At 35.4% G+C, this 15,179-nt stretch overlaps 1 protein-coding gene across 1 annotated transcript in view; it reads left to right on the top strand.

The window, feature by feature from the left end:
• Positions 1 to 15,179, top strand: part of uxs1 (UDP-glucuronate decarboxylase 1) — a 53,364-nt gene that overhangs the window by 16,033 nt on the left and 22,152 nt on the right. Inside the window, exons 2-7 of the mRNA XM_026272322.1 lie at positions 56 to 83; positions 981 to 1,029; positions 5,143 to 5,186; positions 6,567 to 6,627; positions 7,180 to 7,360; positions 10,969 to 11,073. Of these exons, the coding sequence (XP_026128107.1) occupies positions 56 to 83; positions 981 to 1,029; positions 5,143 to 5,186; positions 6,567 to 6,627; positions 7,180 to 7,360; positions 10,969 to 11,073 (468 nt within the window). The remainder of the gene's footprint in view (positions 1 to 55; positions 84 to 980; positions 1,030 to 5,142; positions 5,187 to 6,566; positions 6,628 to 7,179; positions 7,361 to 10,968; positions 11,074 to 15,179) is intronic.

Raw genomic sequence — 15,179 nt, 5'->3', positions numbered from 1 at the left:
TTTGTTATGTGATATTTGGTTTGTTACTGATGTCTTCTCTTCTTTCTTCTTTTAGCTGTCTGGGGAACCTACGCAAATATGAGGTAATTATCATTTCTTTTTGTAGTTTGCCAGCTCAGTCTACTGTGAGGAAAAAAATAAAACAATAAACAAAAAACCTTTCCAGTAAATGTAGCAAAACCTAGATGATGTCAGATTTCTCAGATGGGGTTAAAGCTGCCATCTTGGGCTTTTAATAAACAATGCTATCAGTCAAATTTATAATTTATCCTTATTTTTATTTTTTTGGCCAATGAATAAAACTCAAAATATGACTGCTTTTGTATTACGATGTGCAATATAGACACCTACTATGCTGGAATGACAACCAGACTGATATTGTAGTAGAATGTGTAGTATTAACATTATATAAATATATATTGTGTTGGAAAGTTGGTGGAGGTCAGCAGAATAGGTTTAAATATGGTAAAATGTGTAAACAGTCAACATGAAATAAAAATGGAACCAAGTTAAAAAGAATCAAGCCAATGATATTTAAAGCAATGCTCACTTTTGACAGATAAATCATTGCCAGATTCATAAAATCAAATCCTCCTTTATTTTTGAATATCTTATTTCACTCCGATTTATCACATTACAACTGAGGTATGTGTATACTGTAGGGGATTTGTTTTTTACATTTTCTATGGTGTTCATTGATTCTGATCGAAGCCCTTGCTCACCCCTGTGTGAATGACTGCTACACTGTGCGTTAATCAGAACCAGAGATTAGATTCACTCACTGGGCCGTGGATACAAGCTTTGGTATAGATCAGCTGCTGTCATGTGGTTTTGTTGACTCTGAGCATCTTCATTGTGTCCAGACTGAGCTGAGGAAGAGTATCATGTGCTTCAGTAAGCTCTGCTGTGCAAGTGTGAATCTTTGTGTACTTGTGGATCTCTGTGGCTGTGATAAAGCCGTCTGTTGTTGTCTTCCACAGGTCTCTACAGGAACACGGAGAAATGAAGGTTGAGCAGAGAATAGATGAGGTTTGTTTGTTATTTATTTTTTTGTCTAATTTTAACATTTTTAATTCACTTTTTCACATTTTCTTTTATTAGTGTCAGCACTTGCCTCATATTAACTGGAAACCATATGTACCTAACAGCTGATATCCTCATTTCAAACTCTCTGGAAACATTGTGCAGCTACCCAAGAGCGGCGTATAATTAAGATTTTAATTACTCTTGCCTTTGATAGCAATTAAGTTTCCTAGTCAGGGGGCAAATAACAAGCAGTGCTCAACTGTTTTCTGTTCTGCTTGGAAACCTCAAACAAATTTTCTCTATGCGTGATGCTGCCCTTGGCTACATGTGTGATGTTGTCCAGTCTCGAAGTGGAGTGCGTGTCTGAAAAGTGATGTGGTCTTAAAGATGTTCTGCATCTAAATAAATGCAATTCTTGTCAAGTAATTTAGAGACCGAATCAGGAGTTGTGAGTAAGATGGCCAACCCTTACTTGACACTAAGTAATGTTTTGTATTTTTAGGGAATATTATAGTATATACTAGACCGTGTTCACCTCTAAATGATGTGCCCTTTTTTCTATATAGAATAATACAACATTTTTAAGTAAAATGCACTGCATGGAACGCAGTTGAACCAGAAGATGCTTTTATAGCGCTATATACGTGACCCTGGATCACAAACCAGTCATTAGTAGCATGGGTATATTTATAGCAATAGAAAACAATACATTGTATGGGTCAAAATTATCAATTTTTCTATTATGCCAGAAATCATGAGGATATTAATAAAGATAATTTTCCATGAAGATATTTTGTAAATTTCCTACCATGAATACATCAAAACTAAATTGTTGATTAGTGATTTGCATTTCTAAGAATTTAATTTGGACAATTTAAAGGCAATTTTCTTAATATTTCTTTTGTTTTTTTCTTCACCCTCAGATTCCAGATTTTCAAATAGTTGTATCACAGCCAAATATCGTCCTATCCTAACAACACCATATATCAATGATTTCAGCTTTGAATCTTCTGAATCTTGATTTAAAAAAAAAAAAAAAAAATGGTTTTGTGGTCCAGGGTCACATAAACTATTTGAAATGTTCCTATGTCCATAATTTAGCCTTTTCTAATCATGTCCACAATTCCAATGAAGTAAATAATAATAATAATAAAATCAGTCAAAAGCGACCAAAGACAACTATATAGTTTAAAAGAAATCATTGGTACACACGAAGGTTGTATAAGGATTTTCATCTAAATAAAATTGTTGTGCATTTTTTGTATTGACGTCACCAAACTCTCTTATTTGATTCTTCAATTTACCCGTGAATGACAAAACAACTTTCACTATCTAATTAGTTGCAGATGGAACAACATTATTTTTATTATGCTAATTCACTCAACAATACAGTGCAACTCTTCATGTTGCTTTTAAAAGTTTTAACACATAACTCAACCTGTTCCATGGTGCGATAGACAAGAATGATAAATCAAATTATATGGCTTGTTAAGGTTAAGTAACTTACATTTCTTAGCATTAAGATATACCAATTCCTCCTGATGGGTGAGTGAAAATATCAAATTGGTTTAAAATGTAGGTAAGAAGTAGAACCTAGAAACCAGAATATCAGACCAAGGCCAGTAAGAAATCACCTAGAACACCCATAGCAACAGTGTAGACTGCTATATTTTTTACTTGTCATATTTGATATTCCCATGTGCCATGTTTGAAAAAATGTACTTTGTTCCACAAGTTCACACACACACACGTCTTGTTTGAAACCCATTGAATTTAACATTTGCTGGTTTTGTGTACACATACATTCACATTAAAAGTCAGTGCTATAACTGTGATCTCTATCGTCTCCTTATAGATCCCAAATGTCTGCTTATCACCTTGTGAAAGCTCATTAGAAAACGTGTTTCCCCTATCTGCTTGACCTTTAGGTTCAAAGTCTGTCAACACCTACTAAGGCTTATTTGTGAGCATCTCTGATAGCTTTTAGAAACGCTGACATTTATTCCCCCTGCCTGATGTTTGATATTTAATTTAAAGAGGTGTTACTGTTTGGAGGTGTTCTTTGACCCAGATCTCTTCTCAGGCAAATGTTTGAGTTACACTTTATTTTAAGGTGTCTTGTTAGAGTGTAATTATACATTTAAGTACTGAGTAGTATTAATTAACAACATGTGCTTACTGTAGGGTAAGGTTTAGGGTTTGGTTTAGGGTTATTGCATGTAATTATGCATAATTTCATACTAATATTATAGTAAGTGCATGTAAAAACAAGAACACCTTAAAATAGTTTTACCAATGTTTGTCATTTTAACTATCATTTGGCATGTTAATAAAGTCAGGCATACTTAATGAACTCATTACATGATAAGCTGATTGGTTAAACGAATCATAGTTAATTACATGTGTCAGTACTAGCTGAGAAAAGTCAAAAGCCAGCTGTTGTTGTTTTGTATCGGTTCTATTAAAGGATCACTTAAAAGAAAAAAAAAAAAGCTAATTTTAGATTAAATTCTAGAGTAAAAAAGTTTTTTGTAAAAAGTTGTAATGTTTTTTTTTTAATCCATTCAGCCAATCTCCAGGTCTGGCAGTGGAACTTTTAGCTTAGCATAGATCATTGAATCTAATTAGACTGTTAGCATCTCACTTAAAAATGACCAAAGAGTTTCTGTATTTTTCCTATTTAAAACTTGACTCTTCTGTAGTTACATCGTGTACTAAGGTAGTTTTTCTAGTTCAGTATGGGTAGGAACTATACTCTCATTCCGGCGTAATAATCAAGGAACTTTGCTGCCATGCCACGGCTGCAGCAGAAACAGTGATATTACGCAGCACCTGAAAATAGTCCCCAGCTAGTTTGTGTAGTTGCAGCAATAGCAGAGTTGCTGGGGACTATTTTCAGTAGCTGCATAATATTATTGCGCCTGCTGCACCCATGGTAAATGTGTGATCAAAAGTAACCGTAAAGACATTTACAAACAATTTCTGTTTCAAATAAATGCTATTCATCTATGAATTCTGAAAAAAAGTCTTTACAGTTTCCACAAAAATATTAACACATAATAAACGTAGCGTTGATAATAAGAAGAAATGTTTCTTGAGCAAAGCATTTCTGAAGGATGGTGTGACTGGAGTAATTCAGCTTTTCCATCACATCAATAAATTATATTAAAATAGAAATTAGGAAATTGTAATGATTATTCTATTATATTTTGCAGTATTACTGTTGTTGCTGTATTTTTGATCAAATAAATGCAGCCATTGTAATCACTTCTTACAAAAACATTAATTGTGTGAATGTGTAGTGTAAGCTATTTTATGTCTTATTCAAAAAAACTTTCATTCGACAGTTTTGCTTTAAATTCCAAATAATGTGCAACATGTCAGTGTTATGGCTGTAGTCAGGCTTGCAGTTCTTTTGGTGACCCTACTTTCTGTTGATTAGTGGCTTAATTAAAGAATGAGTAAAGTTTCAAAGATTATTAAAACTACTCGGGGCCCTTTTTTTTAATAATCTAAGCACATTTTCTATAGCACATTCCGCAGGTGCACTCAGGGTGTGTACGAGTCCACCGCTAGTTTGACGTCGAGAAATCGGGCGGCATGCATGTGCTAAATGGGTTGTCCCTAATTACTTAATGAGTAATGGGTGTTTTTTGGGCGTAGTGTGCAATAAACCAATCAATCAGTTGTGCTCGTGCTCTGACTGTTTTGCTATTTACACGGTGGAATTTGCAAGCGCACTGACAGAACACTTGCGCCGCACTGTGCTGGGTGTATGATAGGGCCTTTCCTGTTCCCTCACCAAAAGCCATTTAATTTTGGTCTCCTTGTCACAAAACCCTGTTATATCGACTGTCCTCTGATTCATCCGTAAATCATTTTGAGGGCTGATAGTGCTTGATGACTGTGTCTCAGTCAGAGATAAATTTCTAGCATTCTGTCAGTTCTGTTTTCTTTAGAAAACTTTAACTGCCCCCGTCTCTCCTGGGTAATTGATATAGTCCCCCTCACTCTCTATATTTTTCTCTGATTTCCTGTTCTCTTCGTTTCATATATATCTTTTCCTTGCCCATCCTGTCCTGTTCTCATGGTGATATCTTACTCTGTTTCTTACAGGCAGTGGCACCTCTCAGGGAGAAGATACGAGAACTTGAGCTCAGGTATATTTTTATTTTACACACAGAATACCAACTTTGAGTCTTTTACAGATAATAAAAGTAAAATAATTTTGCATGTAATCATTTGAGTAGGATCGAAGAGTTTTACACACAGGATATTTCTCATCCTAAATTTGCACTGTGAGTTTGCCTTGTAAAGTGGCATGTCCTGATAAGCTGGGCTGAATTCATGACAAAATGAAGCAGATCAACTGAAGCATAATGTGCAGCAGGCTTTGATTGACATGACAACAGGGGGACAGATTACTCTTCAGTCCCTAGTTTTTGTTTTTGATTTTGTTATTTTGTTTAATGAGATGAGAAGTCTCTACAGATGGTCTTTTTTTCTTCACTTTGCCGCGTCTCAGCCAGGCACAAATGGGATTGCTTGATGCTCAGTGTAAATTACCTGTGTTAGAAGATTCATCAAACAAGCTGAAGTATCATAGCAGAAGTTATTTTTATTAAAGCTTTTAGTTTGGCCAAAATGAAATAAAAAAAATGGATGGTATTTTGTCACTTTTTAACAAGGTACCACCAGCATTATCAGCATGGGCTGTGCTCCTAAAATATACTTCTCTGGGTGGAAGGATTTATGATGTTATTTCCCTAGTTAGGCAATGACATTTTTATATCCCTCATTTTGTTCTTCTTCCACTTTCACTCAACCAAAACGCCAATTCACTGCTTTCCTGATCATTTGAGCCAAAAAATGAACCTTTGAGTTACACTTGTTGTTTGAACATAACAGTTAACACCAATAAATATAATGCCCTACATGCAAGGCATAAAACAAGTATAGCAATCAGCGACAGACTCTACAGACATGAAATAAAATGTGTATTTTTTTCAGAATGGCAGTGATACCGATTTATTCTGATGGGTGAATTGATATTGTTTGTTCTTATGAGGCTTCACTAGAGTGCACACAGAACCCATGAGATCGGAGTTATGTAAAGAAAAGTGTGCTCTTTGGGACCAGTTCAACAGTAAATTATCAGTGATGGAGTTATCGGTGAAGTCGGGGGACTAGGAGAGTAGGGTCATCTGTATCTACAGATCCATTTGTCAGTATTGAGGAACTCGAGAATAATTGGATGAGAAAATCACAAGCACGGAATCATCCCACTGGATTCTGGAGATGTTATTGAGTTTCTGCGCTCAGACACTGACACATTTAATACTGCGAGGTGGATTTGTGCTGAACTATTTTTGAAAGAGAAGCAAGGAAAATGTAATGTGCTTAAAATCCAGTTCTCTTAAGAACCTTTTCCATCAGCATTGATTTCTTTGCACGTATGTCTCTGTATAGTGTGCTGTGGACATGTAGAAGCTCATTAGTCTTGAATGGTGCTTATTTAAGGTTTTCTTTCATTTTTACAGCTTTACCCAGAAGTACCCACCTGTGAAATTCTTATCCGAGAAGGACCGGAAGAGGATTTTGGTGAGAAGTTATTTTCAGTCTTCTCCAGTGTCTAGAACTACCTAATACATTTACATTGGTCTGTCAGATATACATGGCATCCCTTGCCTTACTAAATTAAATTTGGTGGTCATAATTTATTGCCATTTCCTTGTTCATTTTCCACTCTTTGGCATTTTTTCTTCCTCCAACTAAAACGTTATTCAATAAAATGTCCTGCGTTTCTAAAGTTACAGTGACAGATTGAAGCTTACCAATTTGACAGATATGTCACAGTGTAGTAAGTATAGTTATTTTAGAGGACGTTTTTTCAAAAGGCTGCGTTGCACCCAGATGATTGAGTCTGGAAGTATGTAGAAGCAGTGAGGAAACCAGAAACTGCAGGGAGTAAAAACACTTCTCAGTTTTTTCTTACTCACTGTGTCGATTTAACCCCATGTTGTGATTCAATCCCATATGACCGCTGCTTTATTATAATGTTTCTCAAACTTAAGTAAATAAAAAGTATTTTATGACTATATGTACTTAAGAAAATGTTGGCATGTGACTGATAAATATTCTTTCCTCTGGTAGATCACCGGAGGGGCAGGATTCGTAGGCTCGCACCTCACTGATAAGCTGATGATGGATGGTCATGAAGTGACAGTGGTGGATAATTTCTTCACTGGCCGCAAGCGCAATGTAGAGCACTGGATCGGCCATGAGAACTTCGAGCTGATCAATCACGATGTGGTGGAGCCTCTCTATATTGAAGGTGGGTGCATTCACATAGTGAGGTGTCTTGCCAAAAAAACATTAGACATCTGTACTGTATGGTATCCAAGACTAGCTTTACAATTTATACCCCTTTTATCTGCACAAAATACCACAAAGGTACAAAGTAGAGCTAAACTATTATTTAAAAAAATGACACGAATGGAAACTAGAAGAAATCTCTTTACTACTGTGCACACAGACTTGTTTGTCTGTGAAATGCATGTGTTGATTGCAAGGGTCTTTATGTTTAGGGTGGGATTGTTCAAACAAGCTTTAAGGAAAATGATTTAGACTTTACGTTGTAAGTTTTAAAAGTTCAAGAGGTGGGGATGGAGAGAAATTTCCAGCATTGAAGGAAGACTGCTTTCGTAAGTTCAGTCTGGTTTGAGGACAGTCACTGTCTGTGACTAGATGCAACAATGACTGCTTGAATAAAGCGATACAGTGCTTAGAGGAGCTTCAGGTCATTATTTTGGCTCAGGTGTGAGAAATACTTTTTGCCCCTCTTTGTCAGGAAGCATCACACCTCCCACCACTCCTGCTAATCAAAACAGGAAAAGTGAGAGGGCGGCTACTTAAAAAAAAATGTCAGCTATCTTTGGAATGGAAAATCTCAGCAGCTGGTGTCAACCCCTGATGAGTAAAGGGTGATACACTGTGACATTAGCCACATTCAAGAAGCCTCTTAAATTAAAGTCGAATTTCTGAATTTGTAACTTTTTTACAAGGTGGCAATTTTGTATGAATTATCATACAAATTTGATTTGCACAAAATTGTATAAATTGTGTTTTTAGAAAAAAAGGTGCAGATGAAGCTCCAATCTGAAACCCAGCCTTGAACTTCACCATCATTGGGGCATAAACAGATGGTACAAAAACATACAAAAGGGATCCCAATTTGCCAAAACAAAATAGTTATTAATAGTTTTTGAATGTTTTGACTGCAGAGTTCTTATATCAGAGCGGTCTAACCTTGTATATTCTCTAACCATTGATCTTACAGCTTTTCTTAACTTTTCTGGCAGTGATACAATTTCATAAGCTGGTTTAATGGGCCCGGCACATGCATGACCTCTAAACTGGAAAAATACTCTTGAAGGTTGTGCTAAAGCGCTTTTGTTTTCTGACAGATGTTTTTATTTTGGGTGGTTGTCTGTGTTAACATACAGTAAAATGTTTATTGTAATAATGGTAACACGTGTGATAAAAAGTTTCACAAACTAAACATCTAGTGTTCTCTTTATTACTGTGTTGCTTTTTGACACAAATTGGAATCTGTCACAGACGTTGACATTTAAAGTAAGAAATTGAGCATGTTTATTTTCTTGTTCTTTTATTTTATCTGAGACAATTTACTCCAACATAAATATTAATCAGTAAATAGCCTTTTAGCAGTCATTTTGGATCTAGTCTCAGCCTCTGACAGTATGCCAAAGGACCGTCTGATACTTTGCCGTTGGCTTCCATGAGTCAGGATAAACAGGATTTTCTCAGCTTGTCAAAATTTGGTTTACAAGTTACCAGACTGCTACAGTGAGTCCTTCTGGGCAATTAGTTGCAGTGTTTGCCAATGAATCTATGAAAAACATTCAAGTGTTTTCCTTCAGGCACTTAAAGGGATAGTTTACCCGAATATGAAGCTTCTTTCATTAATTACTCACCCTCATGCGTTCCAAACCCATAAGTCCTTCATTCGTCTTAAGAACACAAATTAAGATATTTCTTTAAGAAACAGTATTCTTGTTTCATAAAATTACAGTTAAATCATTCATGTAACATGGGGCAGTCGTGGCCTAGTGTTTAGAAAGTCTTACTCATAAGTTAAATTCAATACAGCAAAAGAAAACTAGGGCCAGTTTTACTAAACAGGGCAAATTAGCACGAGAATGCAATTCCAAAGCAGCACCGAAGGGAGGGGAAATTTCTAACAATGTGCAAATTAAAGAACACAGACACAACATCTTGTTTGCATATTGACCAACGCAATAAACCAAGCGCAGTGCAAATTAGCATTGTCGCAAAAAAAATAATAAAGGCATAAAGAAGCCACAGTACATTGAAAAGAACTGGAGGCAAAAAAGGAAGGTTTGCTAGACGTTTTGATAGACCTGGTATTGCTTGACTCCTATTTGAGGGTTCCAAGTTGTATTTTATTTCCTGAAGCAAATGAAAAATAACATGGCTTGGCAAACAATATGTTCAGATATTGTGTTCTTCTGGAGGAAAAAATCCTCTCCCTTCTACCACACACTCTGTTTCTGTGTGGTGCCTCCTCCTATCAGCAATAATTGCAGCCATTTAAAGCACAAAATAGTGTAAAAGATACTTTTTTGGGGGCGTTAAATAATGGTGCAAATGGCAGTAATTTAACTGTGTCCATTCCTTTTCAGCACTAATTCTTCACTACACGTCTTTAGGAAATCCTGACTGTGCTATTTTAACGCCAAAAGATGGGTATTTCTGGCACAAGCTGTTAGTAAAACTGGCCACTAAAGTTTTATTCATTTTAGTTTACAAGAAAATTACTCATTATTTATGATTTATTAAGTGTAAGCTATGCTTTAAAGCATATTAAATTAGGCAAAAACATTAATATTGTATGCATATTATGACAGGTTAAGCAAAAATGGCAACACTCAATGTCATACAGTATATAACAGGGTACCAATGTGTTTTGGCCTGAAAAAGTTGGAAGACTCGTGGGGTAGACTTTCCTTAAAGTATTCTTGCTCTGTTCCTCCATGCCAACTAAAGCACAGCACCAGCATGTCTCCACACTTTGATTTTTTATTCCTACTCAACCTCAATCAGCCACTCTTTTGACTCATCTCCTTCCTCGGCCCTCTTTAAATGATCCCTGCCCTTCACTGCATTTAGACTGGACAGGGTGAAAGAAAACTCGTCTTTTTATTGTTTGTTCTGCATCCATTAGATTGACTCACCTATGCTTTGTCTGTCTGAGTCATATCCTCCTTTTACTAATATTCATCTTTCTGCACATCAGACTAGATATAGATAGAGCACTGAATAATGGTGATAAGAATGGCAGATATTGTCGAACATGACCTTTCTGCCATGTATGTGTGCTTTCCTTCCAAAATAATGATGTATTTTCATGCAGTTCGAGTTGCAATAAGCCTTCATATATCCATGACATTGGTCTGTGGATGAATGCCAGTAGCATTTTGAGTGCTCAGAAGTTTTTTTCTTGGAAGAACAAAACATTTGAAAAACTTTGGTATCCAATTATATGTAGAATTATGGCATGATTAAGATCTTGCATTAACTGTCTTTAGCCATAATACCCCCCCAAAACAGTCATTTGCATTAACAAGACTGCTCATTTGGTTGGGCATATGAATGGGCAGATGGTTAGCATCTATTTAGGTTGTTGTTTTGGATTTGATTAAGGCCTAAATCAGTATTTGTAATCGTTGTGCAGTTGGATGGTGTTTATATGGGTATAAATGGATGTGTTTGTTTGATTTTTTTTTATCTGTCCAATCTGTCCTCTGGCTAGAGGATTGGTGCTGAATGGAAAATGGCTTAATAAACAGTTTCTCCACTCACTTATCATTTTCTGTTTTGTCCCCTCTCTTTTCTCAGTTGACCAGATATATCATTTGGCCTCGCCTGCGTCACCACCCAACTACATGTATAACCCTATCAAGACACTGAAAACTAATACTATTGGTACTCTGAACATGCTAGGTAAGTATCACACTTACATTTTAAAGTCTGTCCCTCCATTGAAAATCTGATCCACTAAAATTATGATGCTTTAGAACAGGATTCTCCAACACGTCGCCCGTGAACAGTAGCTCGTGGCAAGATTAGAGGGAGAATGCCGATACATGCTTGACATATCAGCCTGGGGTTATTTTAATAATCCCATTTCATATTTTAACGATCATTAAACCCGTATTTATTATCATGATTTGAAAAACTCAAAGTAACTATTGTTCAGCTTTGATTAAAGTTATTAAAAGTCTCACGCAGGCGCAACACGCAGAGTAGTTTCGTTTTGTGTGAAAACATGACTGAAGGAAGAGTGCTGAGGGAAAGAATGCATATGTATATGAAAGAATGTATGTTTTCATTATTTGTATGAATGCATAATAGGAAAACGCCTATCTTTAGAAAAGTTTTGATGAATTTGCTTTCCATCTTCCTTCCATGTAGTACATAATAAAGCAGTGTTTAGAAGCAGCACAGCTTTGTTTACAGAAGTTACCATTGAAACAGCTCTGTTCTGTTGTTCATAAGCACCACCTGTTGTCAAACAGAAAGAGCTTTTAAAACATGATCAAGTTATCCAGCTAAGAGTAACAACTAACCAACTAGCTTAAAAAATTGCATATTTTAGATTTAAAATTAATTTAAAAGCCTCTGCCGATAAAAGTTATAGGAGTATTAAATAGTTAATAAAGAAACTTAATTCTTAACGCTCATTATATTAGTGTTAGCTGTGCTTATGCGAACGATTAACTATGCTAACAGTGATTTATTTCAATCCGACATTTAAATTAAAATATGGAATAATATTCATAACAGAAGATCTAAATATAAAAAAAATTACATAGACACTTACCTGGTTGAACTCCGGGTGTCGGTCTTTAAAGTATTTTATTAGTTTGATGTGTTTCCTCCTTTTGAGGTCGTCACATCTCAGTGCTTTTATGAACATAATGCATCTGCGCTCCCTTCGGATAGCACACTAAGAACCGGCCTGACTGGGTACTCTGCAAAAAATAAAAAATAAAATAAAAAAAAACTAGTACCATAATGTTTTATTTTGTTTTTTAGAAACGAAGTACTGGGTCTTTTAACAATACTAGTTCAATGCGAAAATCGGACCAACTTTTTGTTGTTAACCAGCTGATGGAAAATACCGGACATTGTTGTCAAAGGTTGAGATTTTTAGAATGCACATTAGTGTGTAGAACAGTTTTTATGGAGCATAGTTGTTATTTATTATTATTATTATTATTATTAAGGTAAAAAATATTTAAAGGCTGAAATGGTGTTATTTTATTTTAAATTGGTTTGGAATAATATTTAAGAGATTTAAGTATTTTATAAACATAACATTTTACAAACATTTTTGTATTTGTACAATTGTAGTGTTCTTGTGGCTTAATTGGTAGAGCATTGCGTTAGCAGTGCAAGGTTGTGGGTTCAATTCCCAGGGAACACAAGTTAGGTAAAAATGTTAGTCTGCACTGTAAGTCACTTTGTATAAAAACATCTGCTAAATGTAACAATGGTAGCTCTTAGGAGGCAGTCACACTAGACTTTCAACGTGCAAAATTTTTTCGAACACTGCTGCAAATATGGGCAGGAGCAGGAGATTACACCTAGCACCAACTTTTCCCATCAGTTATCACAGCATGGATTCCGATGTGCTTGTACTGTAGTTTGCGTTGAAAGCATCTTATTATATTGTACTCCCTGTCACTCTCTCTCTCTCTCTCTCTCTCTCTCTCTCTCTCTCTCTCTATATATATATATATATATATATATATATATATATATATATATATATATATATATATATATATATATATATATATAAATATATACACACTAAGCAATAAATGATAGAATGTGTCCTCATTCAAATGTACCATCTGTTGCTGTTTCCATTGACACTTCGAACCATGCAGCTTCTTTTTTTTATTTTATTTTTTAAATCTTTTAAAGATGTATTATGAGTATTAATAGGACGCTGTGCTACGGCTAAAATTAGCGCTTAATTTTTTTAATTTCTGTACAGCGAGGTCACACAGTGACGTATCGATCTAATACTGGTCCCACGTATTCAAGTGATGTAATTTCGCAGGTTAGAGTTCTTAAGTTCAACTTGAACTTTGGAACGCAGCGAAATGCAAGCTTTTTCAAAAGAGCTTGCGTTTTTGGTCTGACACATCCTCAGGCGTATGAATGGAAGTCAACGGAATGAAAGTGCAGTGTGATTGCCCCTTTAGCAGCATTCATATTTAAAAAGTAGCCCCTGAATGAAATAAAGTTGGAGACCCCAGCTTTAGAAATTTCATGATCCGTATGATGCATATGAATTCAATCAAGTCTTCTGAAGATATGATTACTTTATATGAGAAGCAGATTTATTTCACTTCTAGAATGAAAAACCAAGAAGAGATCACAGAAAAACCAAAAATCTGGTGTTAACAATTTGTAAAAACCATGTTGTTTTGCTGCTTGTGATTTAAACATAATCAGTTCAGACTGGAGCTAAAACTGTAATTATGAAAATATTTAAACTTGACAGACCAACTAACAAGGATTTACCAGACAACAATCTGTAACTCAGACTATGACTTTGGTGAAGAAAATTGCAGCAGGTCTAAACCATTGTTCAATTTAATCTTCTGTATGTTTTGAAAAGGATAGTGTCTTTTTAATCATCTACATTGCACTCTCTTTGGAGTCCTCAATCAGATGTCCACTGTCTGTAAGTAACGCAGTAAAAGACCATAATGTTTTTTTTTTTTTTTTTTTTTTTTTGGTGATTAGTGTTTTCTGAGTTGTCATTTCTGAGTTGACATGAAATAATCTGTTTTCCGTCTCATGCTTGCAATTAAATATAATTGCTTGTGCAGGTAATTCCCAGGTCTACATGGATTCTGTTCAACAGAATTTCAACACCTGTCAATTTAAAAATTCTTGTGTTTTTAATTAAATGTTTGGAATTTTCTTTCAGCTGCAAATTAAAGTGCAGTTGGGATGAGCGAACAGGCTCTTGAGACAGGGTGTTTATTTTAAACATGACATATCATATTAATAAGCCAACCAGCCGCAGTTTAAAAATACATTGTCAAGAAACCTGGACAAATAAAGTGGTGCACACATATTAAGCAAACCGGGCTGACTGAAAATAAGTGACTCTGAATATATTTCTGCAAAACTGCAAAAATGTACCTATGCATACATTTCACTGCAGTTTCCAGCTGCAACTTTTGTTGCTTTTTACACAAATTATTACAGGGCATATAATCAAATTGTAAAGACTTGTTTTTGCACAGTTCCTTGCAAAATACAATGTTATGACCTCAAAACACTTTTAATATGGCGCGTGACTTGAAAACGAACACATTTTGATATTTGCATCTATAACCAACTCCATATTTGTGGCTTTTCTGATGCAGTAAACTTGCTCTGTAGCTCACCCAGTACAGCATTGCACTTGTCTTGCTTGAATGCAAGTCTCTGGAAACACAAATCACGTAAATATGCTCAAAGGCCTGTAGAAGCAAGTTAAAATGAATGGCTCCTTCAGCAAATGCATTTTTATCTCAAGTTTGTTTCTTGCCTCACTATCGGTTAGTGCACTGTAAGTGGTATGTTATTTTCAAATGCAAAAGAGCATTAACTTTAGTGTAACTCTCCTGACATTTCATTTCCAAACTGTTGTGATATGTGCATTAGTTGATGTAATATAATGTTGTGTGTGTGTGTGTGTGTCAAGGAAACATAGGCTTAAAATCTCAATGCATCAGTGTATAGATAAAAATTTAAATTGTACATCCTGTGCATGTCCTGTTGTAATAGTGACTATCTAAACATTTTTCCAGCCAGTCAAAACATTTAATGAAAATAATGATATTTTAGCACAAAAATCAAGCTGTGAAAGGTGGATTTTTTTTTGTGATTTTTTTTTTTTTTCTTTGACTGATGTCCTGATCTTTGCTTCTTCCTTGCAGCCTGTTTCTGATTGATGTCTGGTTTAGGCTTTTCTGACTCATCCAATGGGAGTAACTTATTGATTGATGAGTCAGACTCTGTCTGGTAAGATACAA

Source organism: Carassius auratus, chromosome 9, assembly GCF_003368295.1.
Source record: "Carassius auratus strain Wakin chromosome 9, ASM336829v1, whole genome shotgun sequence".
NCBI classification, from domain to species: Eukaryota; Metazoa; Chordata; class Actinopteri; order Cypriniformes; family Cyprinidae; genus Carassius; species Carassius auratus.
The sequence above is the reverse complement of the archived record's forward strand: the minus strand, read 5'-3'. Positions and strand labels throughout refer to the sequence as shown.